This window comes from Triturus cristatus, chromosome 4_2 (assembly GCF_964204655.1).
Source record: "Triturus cristatus chromosome 4_2, aTriCri1.1, whole genome shotgun sequence".
Classification (NCBI taxonomy): Eukaryota; Metazoa; Chordata; class Amphibia; order Caudata; family Salamandridae; genus Triturus; species Triturus cristatus.
In genome coordinates, this window is record NC_140586.1 from 420,298,112 (window position 1) to 420,324,441 (window position 26,330).

Below are 26,330 nucleotides of genomic sequence, written 5' to 3' on the forward strand. Positions count from 1 at the left end.
TACCTACTACATCAATTTCGTGGAATACCGGCCATGAAGGGGACATCCCGGTTCTTAGACCTGGGAATACCGGTTTGGCAAACGGTTGCTCACCAAAAGGTGGAAAGCGCAGGAGCCTCCCCATGTACAGGCGTGGAGACACTCGATCTATGCCTGAGCGAGGGCAGAAGGGACGGCCATCTGAAGGGAGGAAACGTTGGGCCTAAGGAAGGAGCCAATAGCCACTCGAGGGGAGGGTCTGCTCCAGGCACTCCAGGGGGTAGAGGAGGAGCATATGCGGGGACAATCTGAGGGGAGAGGCATGGGTCCAGGGTAAGCACTAGAGTTTACAATCGGGTGTGCCTGTGCGTTTCGTGTGTTTCATATATTACGTTGCAAGTCCCCTGCATGTATTGATTTGCATCAATAGCAAGGGGGGAGGGGGAAAGATGTGTATCGCTATAAGGGGATAACAAGCTATATATTATGCTAGACGAGGTTAATGGAAAAGGCAAAATGAGGGGGGAAGGGGACGCCACCACTAGCGCCGGGCTGAGTTGGGATCGTTGGGAATGTTGGAGATTAACTGTCCTTTTTTTACTATGTCTGTTTGGCAGTCCATATGGCACCAACGGGAGGACTACACAAACTGAACTTTCGGCACTAAGCAGTTCCTGAACAGGGACATATTCTAGATGCAATCAGAACTGAAAGCTATTTTTATGTTTAATCAGACGCTGCGGCTGTGTCTAGGACGAGCGCAGGATCCACCATGCACGTGGCGAGAACTTGTGTTTAATGTGTCTAGTCACCGTGTATGGAAAGTGCGCAAGCAATGATGTCTTTCAAATAAATGTAATTCTTTGAATGTTAAATAAAAATAAAAACAGATTTAAAAAAAAAAAAAGAAAAAAAAAGATACCCAAGGAGAGAGCACACTGAGCAATGGTTACATGGGTTTATATAGGGAAAACCACAGACAAGGAACGCCCAGAGATAAATAGAACTTTGGAAAGAACACACAAATGAGGCAAGGCAAGAATCGACAGCCTCTGTGTCTTGTGCAATTGCTACGTTTAAAGGCTGAACAACAAGATATGCTATTCTGAGTAGACTTTACTTGAGTATTAACTATTGCCTGAAAACCTTCGAGCAAGCTGACTCTGCATGTTTACACAGCCTACAATGTCCCAACCTGCAATTCTTTACTCATGTTTATACAGATGCAGTGTCAAAAAGAGAGCCAGGCTGAAAGTAGGGCAGGGGTGAAAATGGATGAAGCACAGCTTAATCAAAAAATGAAAGAATCAGATTTTACATTTTAACAATGTAAAACCTGCCAGATAGGCTTGGCTTGCAAAACGCTATCGCTGCACCTCAGTCCACAGATGAAATTAAGGGAGAGAGTGAGTTTGTTATAAGGAAAGTTTGGTCTAGAATTACAGTTGACTGTGTCAAATGGCAGAGGACTGATTCCAGCACATCAAGGTAAATCTTAGCTCTTTACAGAGAATTGTGATGTTGTGGGGTATTGTACTTTGGACTGGCTACTTCCCAATACTTAAGTTTGTTTCTTTGTTTCATGGTAGGAGTGTTGTATGCCTGGATGTTTTCCTTTTTGATTTTGTCCTCATATGCACAAGAGACAAATATGTAGAACTTCTATTTGATAGAAAGATGAGAAAGGCTCCCTAATTAGGAAATGTTTGTTCAACACCTGGGGGAATCTTTAGAATTTGTACGCCGGTTTGGTATGCTGAAGGTGTAGAATTGTTTAATAAAAAACGGAAAAATTAAATACCAAGACATTGTCACACTCTGATCCCATGTTTCAAAGTTTGATGAGACACTTGTCTGCAGTTCATAGATTTATGTGTAGTACTCTGACTGCTGGGAATGAAAGTTGCTCCCGGCAAAGTAGGTTCTCTCAAAATACCTGCCAGTGTAACATGCGATGCTCTCTACCGTGTACCAAACGTTCTTGCTTATGCATGGAGTGCAGACCACATGCTCCCTCAGTTGGCTGTCTGCTTCTGAAAATGTCAGCGAGAGTTTGAAATTCATGCCAATTAAGATGTTTCTACAACTACACATTCGATAGAAACAAGTCACTTCATGTTGGCTACCTTGCAAAATGCTAGTGCTATGTAATGTTATCACTTTCTGTCTACCAAACTATGAGAAATATCATCCATTTCTTCTATTTAGGTTCATCTGCTGTACAATTTACCACACCTATGTGAGCTGTTGTATTCTTAGTATATTTGTTCACAAGTGTAATATTCTATGGGAACCGAGAGCAGGATGGTATGTATTCATAGGTGCGTTCCCTTGGCAAGATGGAACTATCAAATGGCAAAATGTATTTCTTTGTTGTCTTATATAAAGAGCGTGGGGTTTTTTGACGATATTTCAAAAGGGATTGTCTACGGATGTTGTGAACCTTGATGATTTCGAGGCTTGCATGTTACTAATGAACTAATGCATGGCATTGTCAATCCCTGTTTCAAGCCTTCTCTTTTGATGTTTCCTTCAGATGGTTGAGTTGCAGTTATAACTTGCTTGTCTCCCTGGCAGACTTAGTCATCTTTTAGATGATACCACAACTGACTGATTTCTGAGCATTGACATCACCAAGTAGGAGCCAGCCCAAAAGCCTTTTCTTTCTGGATCTCAATGAAAGCTAATGGAAAAAACAAAAATGTTTTGAGTTAAGCTTTCATGAAACATGTTCTTCTTCATTAGGAAAATGTTATTGATCAAGTGACTCATAACTATATTCTAAAATAGTGTTGATGCTAAAAATTAAGTGACTTGTGTGAGTTGTCAAAGTATGGTTATTTGACTTTATCTTGCATTCTTTAAAAAAAAATGTCAAGGTAATCAGGGAAATGCATCAAAATATGATGTTTTGTAATCTTTAAATATACTTTTACATTTCACTCGTGATTAACCACAGTGTCATGGTTTCTTTAGGATGGATGATATGAAAATGCACACTAGATCAACATCTCAGCCTTTCAGGTATGTTTGCCAACGTCATAGCCTCATTGTTGCATTGCTTGTGAGTAAAGGCATCGGCAGTATTGTGATTGTTCATTTATGACTCCCCACTGCATTAGCTCAGTTTTCAAAACACTGAGTAAATCTACAAGCTGCCAGCCGAAGCGTGTAATTTTCATATATTAAGTTTTTGAGGATTCACAAACCTATTTGAACAATCTGGCGATTTAGGGTCAGAGAAAATGCACAATTACACATTGTTGCCTTTTTTTAATAGAGAAAATATTTTTAATTGTTAGGAAATCGGTTTACTTACCCTACTCTTGTTAAGATCACTACTCTAAACACAGTTTTTAGATCTACATTGACGCGTGCTTTTGTCCTTGGAAAATGCGTTGGAAATCTTTTCGAGTACCCACCCAACTGCCAGCATTTTAAATCCCTTTAGTTTGTGTTAATCCACATTTGTTTTAGCGCTCCATGCATTATCTTGGGAGACCACCTACCTACCTGAACAGTTGCATCTTTTTTATCCAACCACCTAGGCACCTCCACTCTGCTGAATTCCTGCTCGCACCCGTCCCACGCATACACAGAACCATATCACGAAGACAGGTGTTCTCTTGCATTGATCCTAAAGTGTGGAATGTCCTCCAACTCCACATCAGAGCCTCTTCCTCTCTTGAATTACACAAAAGGCTTAAGACCTTGCTTTTCAATTAACCAACCTGCCATAGGCAGTGCACGACACCCGCACAGCGCCAGGATACCCTCACTGTTAATAGTGTTTTGCAAATACATATAACAGACCAAATTTTCTGATTTCTTGCAAGTTATTTTTAGCATTCAAGGAAACCTTAATCAAATTAAATGCTATTGGTAATTAGATGTCCTGTCACAAATCTGTGAAACACAAGATTGTGCCACTTATTTTTCTAATCTCTGCCTTATGCTTGCAGTTAAACTTTATAGCATTGTGCAGTGCCGAAAAGGCATGGTAATCTGGTGACTGTACATAGGAACACATAGCCTTTTCTATTGCTTTATACCTAAAAGCAGAAATTTTGTGGCTGGAAAACAGTCTGCTCTTTTTGCCTTGATCTATAGTTTTCTCTAAACATACTTTTGCTTTCTTGACTCATTCCCCTCTTTCTCTGTTTAGCCTTTTTTGATTTGGTAACTATAATTTTGCCTTAGACACTGTGCTCATAATTTGGGGGTTTTCTTAATTTTTCAACATCCCTTACCTTACTATTGAAATAGACTTGACTCTCCAGGGACGAGATGAGTAGTCAAGGATTACTCTAGGCTAGGCTGTAAAAGGTGATAGAAACTCAGATACAGTATAACACAGTAAGTAATACAATAAAGTAAATACCCAGCCTGTGCTGCAACTGCAAAGATTGGAATTTGATGATGCACAGTGAAGAGAGAACGTGTGAACACCTTGTTGGGCTATAATATGACCACAAATAATTGTAATGTTTACACACAAGCTGCTACATTTGTAAATAGCAAACTTTGTAGCCAGTTTTAGAAAGCGTGGCAATGTTTGGGGCTAATTTGTGGACCTGATGGATTTAATATGATGTTTGGAAGTGTTTAAAAAGAGTTCTAGTCAATGGCACTGAATTCCCAGTTCAAGCATTACAATGTAGTTGTTTTTGATAACAGTAACCCAAACATCTACCACCCTAACAAAGTAAATATTTTTTTACAAAAAGTGTTTCTTTCATAAAAATTGTAAATTCCCAGTCTTGATATTCAGTGCAATAGGGATTCCTGGTGTTAAGTAGTTTTTTACTCGAGTCAGCATGCAATTGAAGAGGTCAGTTAAGGTCTCTGCTAATCTCCAAGCCTCTGCTGTTAAGTTGAATGGGGATAAATGAAACTGTTTCTAAGTACCCACTGTTTTAACTGGCAGTCTGTTTAGCTCCTCTCCACTCTGGCAAACCAGAACAAGAACTGAAATGCCCAAAGCAGTAAGGATCCTCCAGGTTCCAGGGTTATCCCCTTAACCTAAAAGGTCTATTACATCAGCAAAGCTTAATTCCCATCAAATGTCCCTCCAAACACTGGTATGAAGTAGCTTCTTAAAGTCCTGGTGAAGTATGACCTACTGTCTCGCAGAGCAGTATTTATCCAACTTTGAGGGCTCATGTGGGATTCTTGGATCAATCAAATTTCTAGTTTATTTGAAAGTTTAGAATCTTCATCTGATACACAGGAAGTACATTTTGGCCATTGTCCTTAACTTGCTAGCCCTGCTGGCATGCAGCAGGAGTCCTGGGCGAGGAGATTTGGAATTGGGCAAAAATAGGATCAGTATATAAGCCAAGCTGGTGCAACTAAAGAGCTCAGATTGGGGACGGCAACACTGCAAAAGAGGAAGAGGTGAATTTCACTGACCTAAATGTGGAACCTACACTTAAAAATGCCCTCTCCCACCTGAGTACTTGAGTGTCTGGATGGGGGCATGAACAATGTATCAGTCAGACTCTCTAGTCTGCTGTGGACAAAGGACAGCCATCAGCCCTGTGCACTATGTCCGAAATGGGCACACAACATCCATATTGAACAATAGTGAACTCTCGCATATCACATTTGTGAACCACTCATGAGGATTAGCAAGGACCCATTTATGAAAGCCTGGAGAGAGCCTTGTAAGGGAGGACCTTTAGGCCGTTTCCCGCTAGGGGTTTAGTTAAAGGGGCTTTTATCCATTCTCACCACTCCCGTCACATCATAGAGTACAGTAGCCACCTTCACAATGGGTTGGGTACATGTTGGCTTCATCATCTTTCAACTGAGCTAGTCTCTATCAATGAGCATCGTGCTTTGAAATGTGGACCACCTCCAGTGAATTTAGATGGTCAAGTGCCCTGGAGAAAAAAACTAAGCAAATCAGAAATCTATGGTCCAGCAGGATGGCACAGCTGTTCCAAACCATCTAGATGACTTCTGTCCTAACATGGTCCCAATCTCACACTTCTGGTTCCGATCAATCAACAGTTTAAGCCTGTGTTACATCCAGAAACTCCAATGACACCATCTCTTGAGACTCACCAATGGATAACCTTTTAGGTGTAATATCACCCCTTGTTGCCTACTCCCTGCTAGGAGGTAAAGAAATTGTATTTATCTGCAGCCCTACCTCTTGTGACCCACTATACACTTGTCTGATCCTGTGATCTTTCCTTCCCTTCCTTAGGACAGGCATAGTAATGGACTTCCCACTGCCTGTCTGGCCAGTTTAGAAAAAAAAAAATATATATATATATATATATATATATTTATATATCTATATATATATATCTATATATCTATATCTTCACCAAAGTTTCCCCCAGTTACGAGGCCGCACTCCAAACAGGTTGGAAACACTCCTTTATTCGACAAACACAGGCAGCTTCTCATCCCTTCTTTAAAATCCCAAGGCCTGACGCGTTTCAGGGAATTCCTTTCCCTTTCCTCAGAGGCCGAAAATGCAGCAACTTGCCGAAATACATGCACTGCACTGTCCCATGCACGGTATCAAACTCGCCTCCGGTGTGCTGCTTCCGGTGTGCTCGTTATGTTTCCCCGATGTGAGGTGCATGCTGGGACCTGCAGTAAATTTCATTCATGCCCTCCAGTGGGTGTACCCTTCAATGGGTTAAATGCTCATTTTGCACATTCTAGGACAAAATTAAATCGCTCTTCAATGAGCCCGAATGAGACTCTGTCTGTGTGGTTTAAAGTCATCTGTTCTGCCGATCACGAAAGAAAGGATTTCTTTCGCGCAGACCCATTATTCAATCCGGGCGGTGCGTTGCCTCCACGGCTGGGAGCGCCGTGATTAATGACTTCACCAAATTTTCCCCCAGTTACGAGGCCGCACTCCAAACAGGTTGGAAACACTCCTTTATTCGACAAACACAGGCAGCTTCTCATCCCTTCTTTAAAATCCCAAGGCCTGACGCGTTTCAGGGAATTCCTTTCCCTTTCCTCAGAGGCCGAAAATACAGCAACTTGCCGAAATACATGCACTGCACTGTCCCATGCACGGTATCAAACTCGCCTCCGGTGTGCTGCTTCCGGTGTGCTCGTTATGTATCCCCGATGTGAGGTGCATGCTGGGACCTGCAGTAAATTTTGTTAATGTTCTTCTAATTCCTTCAGTTTGGTCAAATTATGCATACTGGGACTAGTATGAAACTAGCATTATTTTTCAGCTTGTGCATGTGTGTCTAACCCTGAAACTTTTTCAGGGCAAGGTGTGCTAAGTAACAAGGTACAGACCAGTTGTTTGTGTGCAAAAACTAGTGATTGAGTAAGCTCCCTGGTCCTTGACCTTATCAAGATTGAATAAAAAATGAGTTAAAGTTGAGAAATTGGTATTTGGCAACCTTGTATTTATATGAATGGTCTGTCCAGTGGGAGAAAATCGGCAAAATGTTGTATTTCACACAAGGTAAGTTTAAGAAAACCACTTCTAGGCAATGGATATCTGCTAAAGTCTGTAGTACGCCAGTATGGAATCCAAGTCAAATGGAAACAACGTCCTAATATTCCTTTTATGCATAATTTGAGCAAACTAAAGGATTAAAAAGAACTAATATAGAACAATTCTAATGTCGATCTGATACATTCCTTATTATAAAAACACAACTTAAGAGTCCAGAATCAACTGATAACATGTTGTAAGCAATATTGTTTTCCTTCCATCTTGTAAAGTAATGAAATGTTTGTGTTAGGCTCCTGGTAGTTCTTTTTTCTTGCGGTGTGCCTTTTCCATTACTTTGATGTAATTGCATGCTGCATTTTGATAAAGGATCAGGGCCAGTTTTATCCATAATATATTATGACTTCAAGCCAGCACTTTAGGGGCAAGGTGGTGCCACTATTGACATGAGGAATAACTGAATGAAGAGACTCATTTTATGCCTCGATGGGCCATCCACTTTTGTGCCCTGCCAATTGCCACCTTCTTTGCACATGTTGACGCCTGAGGAGATTGATGCCCAAGGCAAGCTGGACAACACATTACAAATATACTAAAACAAAAAGGTGCAGCTAAAGCATACATCTAGAAACAATAGCATTGAAGTAATTGAAATGCACTTTACTCCCTTGGTCGTCCGCTAATCCACTTGCAGTATGTGTCTTAACTAGAGTTTGAAAAGAAAGTGAGGTTGTGCTCAGAACAAAGATCCTAGTACATGGTCTCTCATTCATCTTCCTCACGGGTGCAACAGAAGGCTGAACCTCCTAGAAAAAAAAATGCAGTTGAGGGGGAAGGTAAAGGACATAGGTTATTCCCCGGAAGCAGTACAATTTCAATTGGCTTAATTAAGAGGGACTTTACAGTAAGGAGCACTATTAAAACCATGGTTTTTCCCAAGGAAACTGATAACAGGAAGAACCTAAAAAAATCAAAAGAGCAGATAATTTATAGACCTCCAGCCACCAAGGCAAACGGTCGTACTCTGAACATGAGGCCTCTCGTTGAGCAGACAGCAGTTCAGCTTTCTCGAATGAAGCTCAGTCCAGCTGACCTGACTTTAAATATTAGCGCCAGAAACACAAAGCAATGGAAGGAATGCTAAGTGGCATAGTGGACAAAACCTGATGTGTTGGAATGCTTCCAAGTGATTGCTAGTGGTTCGACTATTTTGCCAACACTTTTTGTGTGTTTGATGGAACACCGTAAAATGACAAAGTGTATGCCAAGACATGAAACCTGTGCTTAGTCTGCCACTGGAAACCAGCTGCACCCAACTGAAGCAACCCAGCTAGACCAAAACCAGTCCTGGGTTGCTTGTGCACTTGTTCTTCTTGCAGCAGCACCATGGCTGATTGGCATATGACTGGGTCTAATCTGAGATAGTGAGCAAAACAAATGGTGGTTTGGAATGCTACCCTTAATGATTGCCAGTAGTTATACAATTTGCAGGCATTCCCCCTATCATGTTTTGTGATTGATGTAGGTAATAGTGAGCATCCCAAGGAACCATAGGGTATCCAAGAAAGTGCAGAGAGCATGTAGAAACTGATAAAGAAATGTTGAATTCAAAGGGATTGATGTCGCCTGTCGTAGCAAAATCATAGGTGAAAGGTAATGCTTGGCTCTTCTGCAAGTAGAAATTCTGATGAAGAGCTCGAGGAAAGTGCAAGAAGTAATGAGCCATGTCCATAACCAGGAAACATCTCTTATAGAAATAATAGTCAAGCTAGATCATTCGATGTTTTAACATCTATATCTTTCCACTGATTCATCTGCTACAAGCGATGTGGAAGATGTCCGCCGTGAACAACCAGTAACTAATCAATGGCAATTAGTAAGAACAGATAAACCAAAGGGGCAAGTTCAGTGCCAAAAGGATCACCCAAAATACCATGAAACCTATATGAAAAGGCTTGTTAATATAAGAGGAGGTTACATAGATTAACTACACAAAATTAACGCATGAAAAGGTTTGAGCATTAAATAAAAAGATAATGTCCAGTTCAAAACGGTCGGGTATTGGTGAGACAATAACCCAGACAGAAGAACAGATTAGGAAACTGGAATTTAAATCGTAGAAAGAAACAGAGCAAATTCTCTGCATGAAGAGCCTAGAATGCAAATTGAGTCAACAGAAAACTGCTCAAGATGGAATAATGTAAGGATAGTTGGGATTTCTGCAGGCATCAGAGGTGCTACATAAGTAAAGTCTCTAATAAACTAGATGCCCCCCACTTACTGAGGGATGAGATGCAAATGGAAGAAAAACAATTGTACCCAGAATTATTAATTGCTAGTGCACATCAGATTCTATTCGCCACCTCAGAATTAGACACTGTGTTCAGGACTGTTAAAAGTTTCTCCTTTATGAAAAAAGTCTTGGGGAAAAAAACACGCATGAAAAGGCAAATAAAGTCCTCTGTTGGCTCCAGATTTCTAGACTACTCCTTTGCTACTTGATTGTCCCCTATTTTTGAACTCTTTGCCTTCCAATTTGTGAACTGTCTTTAAAATCGAGGCCTCTCATTATTTTGAACTTTTAAATATAATTGCACTGCTGAAGTATTTAACATACTGCTGCATTAGGAATTTTATTACTTTATTTCATTTATTTTTGATAAAATACAAACATTATTTAGTGAAAACAAATTGCTTTATGCAGTATATTGTATTTTAACCTAATTAACTAAAGTAACTCTAGTTACATAAACAGTTTTATTTTTTCATTATTGCACAGTTTTTTATATTCAATATTCTACTTAGTTGTCCTTTTTACATTTTTCTCATTTTGCTCTTCTTTATTTTAATTACTTTACTTTCCATGTTCATTAGTCTTCAGGATGGAAGTGAGAGGGCCATATTATTGTCAGAGACCCACAACCTGAACATCATTATATGTGCAATTGTTTCATGTACGAGAAATAGATGTCTTTATTTAGTATTCTCTTTCTTTTTCCCCACAATATTACAAATCCGATTTGTGGGAAAATCTAGGCTATTATGAGACTGCTCTTATTTTTGGAAGTATGTAGTGTTCCGTTAAATTGATTTGAAGCTAATTTTTTAATTTAAATTTTTAAGCAAGATGGACTTTTAGGTCCTGTTAAAGTGATCAAGTTTACAGGTGTAAACTCAAATTTCAGTGTTTAATGAAAAATGAAACTGATATATTTCTGTGTTTCAGGGTAAATACTTCAAGTGCCGCACAAGGGTCAATGTCTCCCCTGAAGTCATCCAAAGTTACAGCAGCTCCTTCAGCCGCTGCTAAAAGAATAGGCAGAAGTTCTACATCTGCCAACTCCAGATTAAAAGGGTAAGGTTTATTGGCATGCTGAAATTGGAAAATGTCCTCCCTTATCCTGAAGGAGGAGGTCCATTACAACTAAAGATTCCTAATCCTCAACTTGTACAGCAACAACCTGCAGAATAGTTGTTCATTGTAGGACCATGAGGGTGGGATCACTATCAGGTTTTCAGGAAATCCACATAAGATAGATCTATATACAAGGGATCTAAATGAAACTCAATCACCCTGTCAGCAGTTGCCCTGGAAATCTGATGGGGATCTGGCACTTCAGGAACTACGTGGGTCACCCTGCTCTAAGTGCAACAGAAATCACTTGGATTTCCTCCAATCAGAATGTTTTGGCCCAGTTTACCTTACTGTGTACTTATTTCTTGACCCGTTTTGTGTGTTTCGTTTTCAGTCAGCAGGGCTTTTTAGTCAATGGCGCTTTGCATACTGGGACTTTAAACCAATAGATAAAATAAGAAATGTGAAACAGCAAATGCCAGTATGGAGGGTGCTGTTGCCTAAGAAGCCCTGTCTGTCTGACCACTTGTAAACACTAATGCTTTATGGCAGGTAATTGTTATGACCGGAAGTAAAGTCCAAACTACATTTACACAATAATATTGTTTGCAAAATGTAAAAAATGTTTGGCTCTTTGACCGGAGCCATTTCTATATTTAAATAGGTTCTTAAGTTAATAATATGGATTCATGTATTTAAATTTGGTGGATAGGTCTCATCATTAAGTTTGATCTAGAATATAAAAAGGCACACATTTTATCTTTAACAGTTCGTCAAATGTGTTGCTTCTTTGTGCTTTGTCAATTTTGAGCATGTTAATTTTTATTTTGCCGGTTATCCTTGTCCTACCATTTGTCTTACTGTGCCATGTCTGCATGATACATGTATACATACATTGTGTATTTTTCCTTCCACCTGTTTCCATTCAGCTTTTCCATAAACTCAAGACTAGCCAATTCTCTAGGGAACCTGAAAGATGCTTCAGATGATGCAGGCAGCAAAGTGACATCTTCACCCTGTAGGACAGGTTATTCCCAGAGTCATTCCTCCAGCTACTCGAATGGCAACTCTCAACATATGTCCAGAAACCACCAAGAGCTTAACAACAACCAGCACAACAGAGGGAGCAGCGGTAATGGCAGCAGCAATTTCAACAGCCCTACCTACCTTCACAGCTGCGTGACTGACGATTACAGCTCCTACCGACCCGCATACACTGGGCTAAACACACCTGCGACGCGGTACCTGAGCCGTTCCATTCCTGTAAGTTTCCAGATACAACTTGAAAAGTGGAAGCGGGGACGAAAGCTATCTTCCATACTACTTCCCAAAAGGGTATCTGAAAAGACGCCTCACCCAACCCAAAAGGCTTCCTGATACCTGTACACCTTCAAAATATAATCGTATTGTTTTAATATCTTTTTGTCTTGCCACATGGTCTTAATCATGTAATTCCTTTTTTCACATTTCTGATTCTGTAGTTGATGCCTGTACTAATCTTAACTTTTTTTCTTCTTTTGCTAAACTAATTCAACTACACTTTCTAAACTATGAAAACTTGCACATGTCCAATTGCCTGCCTTTTTTGCTAAACCTCTTTTTCTTTCAATTTCCTTCTTTTTGTAGTTTACTCGTGTCTTGACTATTGTGATGATAAATACATATTTCAAAGAGATCAGAATTCGTTTTAGAAATACATTTGGTTCTATGTTAATTTAGGATGTTGGAGTATTCAGCACAGAAAACTTCCAATTTCTGCATTTGAGCCATTTTTTCGTTTGGATCTGAGAAGGGACATTTTTAAGTCCAGTTCGGTGCCTTAATCACTGGCAACATTTAAATGGGTTCTTTTTACTGCTCTGATGCTAGTCAATTATAAAATGTATTCACTAAACCTCAGAATGTTTAAAGGAATTTCAGGTCTGCCACGTAAAAGTAGACTGACAGGCAGCACCAATTAAAACAATGTAAAAATACAAGCAGTGTCCATTCCAATAGGTCTGACTTATTCCTGGAAGTGCCTCTTCAGTTACTGGCGGATGTAGGTACTGAATATCTAATCATGCATGCACTCTGCCACTCATAAGCCCTGTTATACACCCATTCATCCACCGACTAATTCTGAAATTCATCCACTCACCCATCCACAGTAAAAAGAAAACACACACATATGCCACAACCATATGAATGATAAATGAGAAGAATGAGAATATAAAAAAAGAAAAATGCTACCACAGAAATGTGGTAGTCATGTGCTCGCAGATAAGAATATCTAAAAAAATTTTTTTAAATAAGCATAGCAGCGAACGGCCATCTAGGAACAGTATTGTGTGTAGTGAAAGAACCCTTCACGATGGCTGGCCACTGGAGAAATCTGTCAGATTCCATGTAATAACATTCCTGTCTACAGGTTTTAATACAGAGTAAAAACAGTCCACCCTAAAAGGACTATTGGTTTTAACATATGCTTCTCACAATAAAAATCAGTCCGACTGCCTTTGTTGTAACTTTTAAACCAAATAGATCAGAACTGTGGCATCTGATAAAAAATTCCCAAATGAATCTGTCCGGCCTTTATACTTCCTAATTGGTTTGCCAACAGGAGTTTCATTTCCCAGTCGTGAATTGGTGTGTCAGCATGACAGTCAGTCCTACTGTTTTCAGCCCAATCAGACAAATTACCTAGGTTTACAGGCTTTAACATATGTAAGGTGTATCCACCATTAAAATCCTTTTGCCATTAAACCATTCTTTTAATAAAAATGTCGGGCCTGCTGCCTTTGTAATTACCTTTCATTATAAGCAAATTAGACCTGTAACATCAGACGTAACTTTTCCTAATGAACCAATCCGGTCTATAGCCTTCATTCACATGTGAAAATAACCAAAGCAGGCCTACTGTATTGAGCATAAGGTTTCCTGCAAGGCAAAAATAAAACTATTTACAAACTTACAGCTGTCAAAACAACATACAAATTCTCCTAAGCACGCCTAACAAGGAATGTCAGAAGACTAATCTTCTGCCCTTACCGATTTCTCAGAGGGGATAAGCAACATCAAACACTTGCCTACTACAGTAATATATGGGATTTCATATAACAAATGTTCCACAGGCTTGAAAAAAGCATTACAATCCACACACTAGCCCATATCAAAAGCAGAATATGGAGGAAGCAGTTCCACAGTCCACTGTAAACCACTAGTGTTAAATTATGGCAGAAATCACAGTTTCCAGAAACAAATATAAGGAGAAACACAGTATAAATATTTTTCTGTGTCGTAGTAGTCTCACTGTTAGTACTAAACTAGGAATAATCCCACCTGAACGTGGGGGATGGGTGGGAGGGAGAGGGAGAGAGGGAGAATGAGAGAAAGAGAGAATGAGAATGAGAGAGAGAGAGAATGAGAGAGAGAGAGAGAATGAGAGAGAGAGAGAGAATGAGAGAGAGAGAGAGAATGAGAGAGAGAGAGAGAGAGAGAGAGAGAGAGAATGAGAGAGAGAGAGAGAGAATGAGAGAGAGAGAATGAGAGAGAGAGAATGAGAGAGAATGAATGAGAGAGAGAAAGAGAATGAATGAGAGAGAGAGAAAATGAGAGAGCTAATGAGAGAGAGAGAGAGAGAGAGATAATGAGAGAGAGAGAGAGAGAGAGAGAGAGAGAGAGAGAGAGAGAGTGTGAGAGTGTGAGAGTGTGAGAGTGTGAGAGTGTGAGAGTGTGAGAGTGTGAGAGTGTGAGAGTGTGAGAGTGTGAGAGTGTGAGAGTGTGAGAGTGTGAGAGTGTGAGAATTTTTTACACAAGTAGCCTCTGGTTAGGGTGGGCCTTAGCATGCCCATACCACCGAGGTTCGTTACACTTTGGTCCTGATGAAAGCCTGATTAATAATCACACATAGGCAGAAACATGTTGACCAGACTTCTGAACAATTAACTTTAGTTCCTTATCCCACACTATATTTTAATTCATGTCTGATTGGCAAAACTAATAAAATATTTTTTTGACGGTCTACACATTTTGAAATTCACTCTTCACCTTTCACAATTCACCTGTTACCAGCTCCGATGGAATTCTGGCGTTGCAGCACACCAGGGTGACATTCGGCCTCTCCTGGTGGGGCCCGATGATGAAGCATGTCACCAACCAGGTTGGTGAGTGAGGGCTTTCTAAAAAACCTAATTGGTTTTTCTACATGCCTGTTGTTCGTTTGAGAAAAGGAACACTCTTCTGTTTTAACTATAGATATAGATATAGATATAGATATGTAGATGTGTGTGTATATATATATATATATATAGATATATAGATATATAGATATATAGATATATAGATAGATTACCTACTGGCGGTCGCCAGTAGGTAGTTATAGTTAGGACCCTGTTAACATAGGAAAACCGCAACAATATATTTTGAATAACTTTGGCGCCGGTCGACGAATTCTCGCAAAATTTTCAAAACTAATGGGGCGCTACGCTCCGCTCCTACCCTGAAAGTCTCGGGGGGGATTCGTCAAGCGGGGGCTGAGAAAAAAGGGGGGTCCCAAAACGCGTTTTCCCCATGCATTTTTCCATAGGACCTTTAGACACAGCTACAGCCCGAACGGCTGAACAGAGTTACTTGAAATTTGGCAGAGAGGTAGTCTACAGGTCAAGGAAGTGCCTTTTGTAGGTCTGGTGTAAATCTGTTCAGTAGTTCCTGAGAAAATAGCATTTAAATCAATATGTATATCTGTGGCAGCTTACCGTGCGCTTACCGTGCGCTTACGGTAAGCTTACCGTACGCGTACGGTGCCGTGCGCGAGCGCGATTCTGATTGGCTGTTAGATCTTAGTAAACATTCTAATCGGTCGAAACCAGGAAGTGTCGGCCGCCATTTTCTCTCTCGCACTCTGAGGGGGGGAGGAAAAACAAAGTTGGATAACATGAAAAGGGGCAGGCTAGACAGCTCCTAACCACCTATCCATGGTTAGGGTGTCCCAAAAGAACCCCCAAGGCCAAAAATTCATTTTATTTTTTTTTTTGAAAAAACGCCGATTGCGCTTACCGTACGCGTACGGTAAAAAAAAAAACTGATCATTTAATAGATAACCTTTCACAACGAAGCGCATAATATGTCCTCCGTGTGTGGACGATGTGCAAAGCGCATCGTGCGTACATGGCCCACGGCACTAACCGTGCGCACACGGAACGAACTGCGTGAAGTGGGCGCGCACGCCACGAACGGCGTAAAGTAACTTAGCATTTAAAAAACCTTGCAAATTCACTGAAAAAACCATAGGTTTCACACATGTTATAGTTAGCTGGACATTTCACTCGTAAAAAACCAATGAAATTCCCCCGTTATAGTTAGTTCAGATAACTATAACTCGCGCGACCGCCACTCTATCAAAAGGATGATGTCATCAGTGATGTCATGAGTGATGCCACTGACCATGTCATGAGTGATGTAATATGTGACGTCATGAGCAGTGGATTGCGGGCGCGCGAGTTATAGTTATCTGAACTAACTATAACGGGGGAATTTCATTGGTTTTTCACGAGTGAAATGTCCACCTAACTATAACATGTGTGAAACCTATGGTTTTTTAAGTGAATATATATATATATATATATATATATATATATATATATATATCTACATATATTCACTGAAAAGACCATAGGTGTCAGGCACGTTATAGTTAGGAATTAGTATTTAAAAAACCTTAGAAATTCACTGAAAAAAACCATAGGTTTCAGGGGCGTTCTTGTTAGCTGGACTTTTCACTCATACAAAACCATTGAAATTCCCCCGGTATAGTTAGTTCAGCTAACTGATGATGTCACATATTACATCACTCATAACCTAGTCAGTGACATCACTCATAACATCAATGATGACATCTCAAATGACATCACTGATGACATCACTGATGACATCATCCAGTGAGTGTGTTTTTTTCTGAAAATTACATATGTTTTATATATGTGTATCCCAAGGTCGATGGAAGAATAAATGGGTATAGAAGTGTCTAAATGGATGATTTGTTTTTGAAAAAATGATTGTATAACTGACTGATTAAGTATATCTTAGTGAATACATGGCTTAGTCAGTAATGTTTAAATATGTAAATATCTGTATCAGTCTCTCACTTTGTGTATAAGTGGCTGCATGGGTTGGTGAGTAGCTACATGAGTGTCTATATAGGTTATTAGTTGTTTTTTTTAGTATCCGTATGAGTGTCTGTATGGTTCAGTGGGGGGTATTACGTAGTGCAGAAGTGCATGAATGAGTGACTCACTGTTTGCATGTGTTGAAGACAGCATGTGTGCAGGACTGTATGGGTGGATGAGTGTGTGCATGGGTGTGTTAGTGAGTGAATGACTGTCTCAATAGTGTCTTTATGAGTAACTCCATATGTTTTAAACTAGTTTATGTGACTATTAGTGTATATAAGTGAGTATATGTGAGAGTGAGAGATTGGAAGAGTTCCTGTGTGAATAAGTATGTGTTTCTATAAGTGATTGTTTAAAAGACTAAGTATGTGTAAGTTTCTGTAGAAGTAAGTGTGGTGGTGTGTGAATAACTGTATATGCATATAAATGAATGTTTGATTCTTTATTAGCATGGGTGACTATGTGTGTGAGTAACTCTATGGATTAGTGGTGTTGTGTAACAGGATGTATAGGTGTATGAGTACGTATGATGAGTGAGTACATGTATGAGTGACTATATAGGACTGTTGGTGAATGAGTGGATGTGTATGTGGATCTTAGAATTACTGAATAGGTTGCAACTGGTATTGGTATGTCCATTGTTTTGAAATTTTAGTTTCTATTTTTGAATGTGTGTATCAAAGGTTATATTAGGGGGAGAGGAGGTCTGCCACTCTATCACAAGGATGATGTCATCAGTGATGTCATCAGTGATGTCATTTGAGATGTCATCAGTGATGTTATGAGTGATGTCCCTGACCATGTCATGAGTGATGTAATATGTGACGTCATCAGCAGTGCATTGCGGGCGCGCGAGTTATAGTTAGCTGAACTAACTATAATGGGGGAATTTCAATGTTTTTGTATGAGTGAAAAGTCCAGCTAACTATAACATGTGTGAAACCTATGGTTTTTTTCAGTGAATTTCTAAGGTTTTTTAAATGCTAATTCCTAACTATAACGTGACTGAAACCTATGGTTTTTTCAGTGAATATATATATATATATATATATCTCGATAACACACCCATAAGTCTGTGACGAGCCAGATTTAACGGCACTGTTTTTGTAAAAATCTATGGTATTGTAATTAAACCCAAACCACATTAAAGCATTTTGCGTGTAATGCACTGTATAGTTAAAATTTCATGAAATCCTCCAACTGCAGAGAAAAATGAAGGGAAAGATGCCTGTCTGGTAATAAAATATGCACTAGCTGTATTTGGCATACAATCTAAGCTTCCATTACCCAGCATGCACTGTTGTGGCATTTTGCTTCACAGCCTTAGTTCTTTTTTCTGTATTGTGCTGTCTGGCTCCCAGAATACTTCAGGGGTTTTCAACCAGAAACAGTGTTTCTTTTTTCAGAAAATCATTTTTCACTACTGCCCTTCACAGGAGCATCTATTGACGTCAAGACCTTTAGCACCAACGTGCTCTCTATCAAAGGTCAACAGGAACACAGAGCCTCGGTACCTGAGACTTTGTCTGTGGTTCCACGTTCCATGATGACTGCTTCCTTGACATCAAGGTCTCCTCCTTTGGCAACACCATCATCTGTGGAGCAAGCTATAATGTTGACTAATTACAGACCAACAATGACTCACCTGAAGATGGTAACTCCACGACACCATCATTTGATACCGACACTCCACTGCACTGTCCTCAACATGAGAAACAATCATATCTTGGCACTTGACCATAAGATTGACATTGAGGAGGTTGACGTTGAGACATTCAGCAGTTTGTTCCCTTGGCATATGATGTTCACTCTGATGCAGTTGTTGGAAATTACATAGTTATTCCCATACAAGAAACCACTTTCCCAATAAGCCCTAGACTGGTCATTCTTGTAGACCTCTGGATTTACCGCCTCTTCCCAAGCATGTGGTGCCACACCAGGTCATCACTGCACCAGCTCCAGCAACACCGTTGCAACAAAGAACATCAACTCCATTGGTCCAGAACCTCAGACTTGATGATGCCCCGTCAACCACATAGCACTGACAGACGTAAATGCAGAAAAGCACCTTCCAAAAACCTAAGCTTGTCCATGTATCATACCTTGGATTAGTCGTATACACACCAACTTCGCCTTTGGCATCTTCATTACGAGTGGATATCAACTTGACTTTTCAAAATCAAAGCTTAACATCTAGGTAGTTTCCTCACACCAAGGTCCCGGTCATTATGGACACTTTACAACCTAGAGCCTCTCCAAGACATGTTCTCCTGTTAGCACCAGGTTTTAATGAATTGGCAGTCCTTACCACCAGCCACTTTAAAATCGACCACTCCACACCGCCTTAAGAAATACAAGTTTGTGCAGCATGAGCCTGTATTTATTAATTTTTCGATCAAGAACCTGACCTTATGATACAATCAGCACCAGCGATATCAATACCACCAAAATGGAAGTGTAAAAAGTTGGATGCAGTGGGCAGAACAATTTGTGGCACATCAGCTACAACCCTGAAAACAGCCTATGACTCTGCACCTCTCGGCAAGTATAAGAGGGCACTTTGGGAATCTTTGCTCATGTTTGTAGAGGATCTGTCCAATGACTGAAAACAGGATTTTCTAGCAATCTTTAATAAGGGACAAGTTGTTTCCTTCAAAGTGATAAGTGCAGCCATCGACGCAGCAGACCTCATGGTGACTTTTTGTCATGGCATTGCAGTTCACCGTGCATCATGGCTTTCCCTCACATCATTAAAACCTGATGCACAATTAAAAATAATGAATATGCTGTTTTCAGACCCCATCCTGTTTGGTTCATTTGCAGATGAAGAAATTTAGAAGATGGCGGAGTCAACTCTTAAAGCAGTGGGCATGGAGGGGAAAAAATTGTTTTTTGACTCCCATTTTCAATGCAGACACACATGGCCAATTCCAGCTGCAGAGGGATCCACTCTCTCAATGGCCATATCCGCAATCACAAGGGCATCACTCAGTTAATCATCAGCCCCAGTGCTTTTGAACAAAGAGTTGCGGCAGACAACAGCCACAAATGTCATATGAGAGACTAGGCTAAGATTAAATCACGCTGCCATAACAATAAACCAGTTTCACTCCATCTACTCTGTTCGACACTCCTTTGGTTTGGAATGTATCAAAAAATCTGGAGAAGTGTAAAAAAATTGCAATGTACAAATGGGTCTTGAAAATGATTTAGAGCAGCTACAACATCCAATTCAAATTGCTTCCGCCCATTATTCCACCAAAACTAATGCCACAACACCAGTAGCACCATTTTCTATTGGAAATTACATAATTGCTCCAAAAATAAGCAATAGAACTGGTTCCACTGATTCAATGAGGAAAAGGCATCTATTGCAGATATTTTTTGGTACACAAGAAAGCCCATAAATGAAAAATCTGTCCCATATTACACCTGAGGCAAGCCAACAAGTCCATCAAAAGAGAACAATTCAGGATGTTATCACTGCACTAGAGCTATCCACAGCTCATGAAAGGAGACTGGATGTGCTCTGTGGATCTTCTGGATGTTTATTGCTGTTTCCCGATAGCAGTAAAACACCAATCATTTCTCAGATTCCTTTTCGGCCAAGCTTACTAGCAGTAAAAAGTCCTACCATTCGGCCTCAAGCCATCCTCAAGGACATTCTCAAAGTGCATGGCAGTGGTTGAAGCTTTGCCTTGCAAAAAATAAAATCTTTGTCTACCCTTAAGTAGACAACTGTCTGATAAGGGCCCACTGAGCTTGTCAAGTGTAAAGGGACTTCAACTTGACTGTCACACTATGAGACCGATTAGGTCTTTGTGGGAATCTCGAAAAATCAACCACATCTCAGTTTTAAACTCTGAACTTTCAGTTTTAAACCCCGATTTTGTAGGAGAATCACTTCATACCATCAGAGGAGAAGTCCCTCATTTGGAGGAGAAAGTGTATTCCAAATGTCAAAGATGTCTCCAGTTATTAAATGTCATAAAGCCAACAGTGAGGCAAGTCACCTCCCTTCTAAGGTCCATGGCCTCTTTAATTTTTCTAGTGCCCGATACCTGTCTCAATATGAGGCCCCTGCAACAGAGCGTGGAAGATCAGTGATCACAACATCACAGTGACTGGGAAAACCAAATCTACCTGAATCAGCAAATGCAACAGTTTTTTCAGTGATGGCTCAACAGAATAATGTTTACTCAAGGGAGCCCCACCCCATCAGGATCTTCCTACTCAGACCGTAGTAACCAGTGCTTCTCTCTCTGGACGGGGAGAACATTTAGACAATTTCACAAGTCCGGGTCAGTGGTCTCTGCAACAACACCTTTACCATATAAATGTTATCAAGCTCGAGCCAGTCCACTTCGCCATCAGTGCTACACACAGACCATGTATTACTTGAGCAAACTGGATGGATCAAGAATTTGGGCACTGGAAGTCCAAGGAATCTGTTATTTGCTGCTTGTGAGAAATGTAACCCTCCAGGTTCCCAAAATCATCAAGCAGAACTATTCAGCACACACCTTTACGAAAATCAAATCACGAGTATGAGCTCAACAACATCTTGCACTCTGTTTCTAGACTGGGATTTCCCAAAATTTGACTTAATTCCCACATGACTAAACAGAAAATTCCCAAACTACAGATCCAGAATGTGGGACCCACAGTCGTTAGGCAATTCTCTAGTCACACCGATTTCTGTATGTTTTTTTTCCACTTATACCAATAACAGTCAATCAGCATGAAGCTCAAAAGGTTCTCCGAGTGGCAGAGAAAGTGTAGCTTCACAGAGCTGCTTCTTCTGTCACTCAAACCCCAGAAAAGGCTGCCATGCAACCACAATTTACGATATTTACTATTCAGGTTGGGGGTGGGGGGTGGGAGGAGATCATCCACCTCAACATACAATCCATAAATTTGACAGCGATACCCCTAAAGCGATATAGTATGGACACGTAAATCTACCACCAGTCTTTTTGAAGATTCATAAGGAAGCAGAGAAACTATCCACCCACCAGGAGATCCTATGGTTTCAAGTGTAAAAGATGTGTTATTTGGTGCCTTAACAATAATCACAGTCCACTCTGAAACCAGGAAACGTTTATTCTTATCTGGTGCATTTGTCACAGTTCAATCTGTAATTCTCGTTGAAAGTTCACATAACCACCATCACAGCTTAACATTAAGGCTTAAATCAGATTGTTCATTCCAATCCCAGTGATCAAGAACCTTTTGGAAGGACTAAAAAGACCTACCCTCCCAGAAGGTCTGCTCTGCCATGGAAGTTAAATCTAGTTCTTTCTAAACTCATGACTCCTCCTTCTGAGCCTATTTATAAGGCCACATTGCAGTTTTTTTGTGAAAGGCTGCTTTCTTAGTTGCCATTACATCTGCATAGAGGATTATTGAGATACAGGGTTTATCTGCTATTGAACCCAATTTAATGTCCCATCAAAACAGAATAGTGTAAAGGGCACACTTACTTTTCTGTCCAAAGATGTATCAGACTTTTATTTTAATCAAGTTTTTTTCTTTTCCTGTGTTTTTTCTGATTGCAATCATCGCCAATGGACAGATCTCTACATTCACTAGTGCTAGAAGTGGTACTTGCGTATACCTACTACCCCTCTTTGGGTATAAACCACCAACTAGGACTCTCCAGCCATCTCTGTCCTGTACTTTGTTTTCAAACTGTCTCCAGGTGTAGCCCATCACCTTGCAGTCAGACTCAAGGACTCCGCACTAGGTGTTTCTTGGCCTTCCTCTTTTCTTTTTCGCTTCAGGGTTCCAGGTCAGGGCTTTCCTGGTGGTGTGATGTGGGCTTGCGGAGGGTGTGACCTAGCCAGCCCCAGCATCTTCAGGATTTCTTCATGACCAGGGAGTTGGAAAATCTGCGACAAAGGTTGTTTTTGCTCAGAGTGGTCAGTGGATTTGGAGACAGGCTTTCAATGAAGGTGTGGACTTTGTTGATGGTGGTCACTGTTGTCCTCCAAGTTTCTGCTCCAGACAGAATGACTGATTTTACGTTAGTGGTTAAAAATAAAAAGAAACTGATCTTGGTTTGCTATGTTAGGTCCTTGGAGCTCTAGATCTTCAGTTGAATGAAGGCAGCCCCTGCTTTACCGATCTTGCCTTATCGGTTAAAAATAGTACTAGGGTTTTTTTTTTAGATAAAACTTAACACAAACAGATGAGTCATCTTGTAAATTATGGTCCTCTATAGACAGGATTAGCATTCACCAAACAAACTATTGCTTGATGGATTGAATCCTGCATTACGTTTTAAGATTTAGCAAATAATTCTCTCCCTGCTAGACTCGAGGCACACTTCATGACAGGAAAAGCGGTGTCCACCACGGAGGTTAAAATGTTTCCAGTTTTGCAAATATATGTAAGGCAGCTATCTGGAAATCTAGTCATACGTTCACTAGATATTACTGTCTTGATGAAGCTGACACATTGGTGGGTCAGGCAATTCTATGTAATTTATCTAATCAACTTACCTAAAGTTCTTCTAACTTATGTTTATGCCCTACTTCAGAGTTCTCTTTAAATTGAGAACCTTGCAGTGGAGATATGCTTGCTACTGTATTCTATGCTTATGACTATCAGAGAGAATCCTACAATGCAGATGGAAATGTTACTTATAATTAGGCCTGGGCGGTAAATTCTGCTCTGCTCGCGGAATTTGCGAAATTTCGTGTTCCGCAGAGAACGCGCAATTGCCCAAAATTCAGCGTTCCGCGGCTTCGCGGAATTTTTTGCTTGTTCGCATTCTCAAAATGCGTGTTCGCGAGATATTTCCCCCCAAGCACGCAAAAAGCATCGCAAACTAGCAATTTCACGTGTTCGCGGAATTTCGGCGTGCCCACGGAGATTTTTTACCATTTCGCAGATCTTTGCGTAGCGCGACTACGCCAATTCCGCCCACCCCTACTTATAATCCTATTTCTGCATCAAAGGTATTCTCACAGATGTCACAAACAACACTCCCTTCCCCCTGATTGTCAATGAGTCTCATCATATCCTCCTATACGACATCACATTCCTCCGTTCAAAAGGAACTAAGGCTGTGAGGCAAACTGCCAGTACAATGCATGCCCCCTTCCTTAAAGTTAGTGTGTGGTGAATACAGCTATTTAACTTTTGATCTGACTGGCACCTTTCCTTTCATTTTTCAGTTAGAGAAGCGTTTCAGGTTATTTGAATTATATAAACCATTTGTGCACTAAATGATGCAATGTGATTTTGGTTTAATTACAATACAATAGTTTTCTACAGAAAAATGCAGTTAAAGCTGGTCTGGCGCTGACTTGTGTGTATTCCTCCCACTCCTACTCCAGGTGTAGAGGAACAAGACCGACGCAGCACAGAATTCCATTGACACAGATTTATTTATACAAACATTTTGCCAAGTATACATATGTGTATGTGTGTATGTATGTATACTTGTGTGTATGTATGTGCGTGTGTATGTATTGTGTATATATATTTTCATAGAAGTGTCTTTTGGTGTTCACACTGGGTAATTATATCCTACTCACTAAACTTTTATCCAGTATTTTATGGGTTTTGTGGTGATGCATTACAGCAACACATAATTGGATGACTGTTAAAACTTGGACATGACAGTCGTCAACATTTAATGGGCCTGTTCTGTGCTTGTTTTTTTTAGAGAGGTCATGCAAATATAGACCAGCAGCAGTCGGTGTTAAGCAAACCTTTGCTGATGAACACTTGCATTGATCTCTGTGAAAAACCAGCATTGGCAAAGCCGATAGATCTGGCCTTCTCAAGTTTGGATAATGGTTACATTTTTTATTGCAAGCATATTCCACAGAATTAAAACGAAGATGATCATGGTGCCACCTAAATGTGGTGACCATACACTTACAATACAGAATAATTAAACATGCCATATAGTTTTAATAGTACAATGTGCTTCTTTCTAGAAGATAGAAGTACTTAAATAAGCTGCAGAATCAATCATCTAATTTCTAAATAAGGTGTGATTGCCCGAAAGGTGTCCTGGCACTGAGCTTAACAGCTCAGCAATTCCTCCTTAACACCTCAAATAATTTCTAAATAAGGTGTGCTTGCCTGAAAGGTGTCCTGGCACTGAGCTTAACAGTACAGCAATTCCTCCTTAAGACCAATCACACAGTAACCAACAAGGTTTTGAGCAGCTTCCTGAATTGACTGAGGTCCACGGTCCTTCGAAGAGATATTGGCAGGCCATTCCATAAACAAGCAGCCTGTACTGAGAACACTCTACCCCAACACCCAAGAGAGTTTTAACCTTTGACTGTATCAAAAGACTGGCCACTGGAGATAACAAATAGCTGCTCGCAATACATAGTAAACTTGCTCCACAGGTACACGGGACCAGCCCTATAGAAGGCCCTATGAACACTCCGAAGAGATTTAAAGAGGATCCTTTTATATTTTATTTTTTTTAGCTAAGAGGCTGATTAGACAAGTGGAAGTGAGAGGACCAGGCGAGACACAGCATTTTGTCTACAAAAGAGGTGTTTGATCAAAAAGTCTGGAAAACCTAGGAACAGAGAGTACCCATAGTCTAACTAAGAATGGTGGGTTGGACAATCAATGGTATATGTTCGGCCAGAAGAAGAGGTAATAACTTCCGAAGCACTTTATGTAATGAAAAACAAATGGATGCCCGTAATTCGTATTAGAGAAAATACGATTCCTATTATTACTGGCCTTGAATTAATATAATCCTAAAATGTAGTTTAAAGAGTCCAGAACAGCTAAAAAAAAATGAAGAAAAGAAAAATGGAAAGAAGAACACCTTAGAAATATAAGGTATTGGCCAGCCAGTCCTGGCTGGACTTCTTTTTATGTGCACGTTGACATGTGATCTGATAAAGTGTTGTTACTTACACTGCAAAAGGACAAGTGGTTTAAATAGACTGACCACTGTCCCTTGGTGTATGCTGTGGTGATTGAAAGCAACATGTGAATCACAGTTGAACAGCCCAATGGAGGAAGGGCTGACTGACCCAGAGCATCTCTTTGTAGGTATGTTATTTTTATTTGAGATTGTTTGTTGGATGAGGCTGGAAAGACGGCTAAAGCAGTCTCTAGGATGGGCCTAAAAGCAAACTGACATCCCATCCCCCCACATGAAAACACCATGCCTAGACCACTTCCCGCACACTTTTACCTGAAACAGATGTATTTTGATGCAAACAAAGTTGTGTTCTATATTTATTCTGCCCTTTTATTTGTCATTTTAAAGTTAACTTTCCCAAAAATGTCCAGTGTTTTATCAAGCAAATCATGACCTACATATATGAATCCAATTCCATAAAATCAAAATAACTATCCTACCTATACCATCATCATTAGGTACCTTTTTGCAAGTAGCTTAATACCT

General features: G+C 40.2%; 1 protein-coding gene across 2 annotated transcripts in view; it reads left to right on the plus strand.

The window, feature by feature from the left end:
• CDC14A (cell division cycle 14A) overlaps positions 1-26,330 on the plus strand; it is a 515,591-nt gene that overhangs the window by 486,830 nt on the left and 2,431 nt on the right. For both annotated transcript variants that reach the window (XM_085601899.1, XM_085601900.1), the window contains 3 exons: positions 2,956-3,003; positions 10,653-10,781; positions 11,711-12,044. In XM_085601899.1, the coding sequence (XP_085458025.1) occupies positions 2,956-3,003; positions 10,653-10,781; positions 11,711-12,044 (511 nt within the window). The remainder of the gene's footprint in view (positions 1-2,955; positions 3,004-10,652; positions 10,782-11,710; positions 12,045-26,330) is intronic.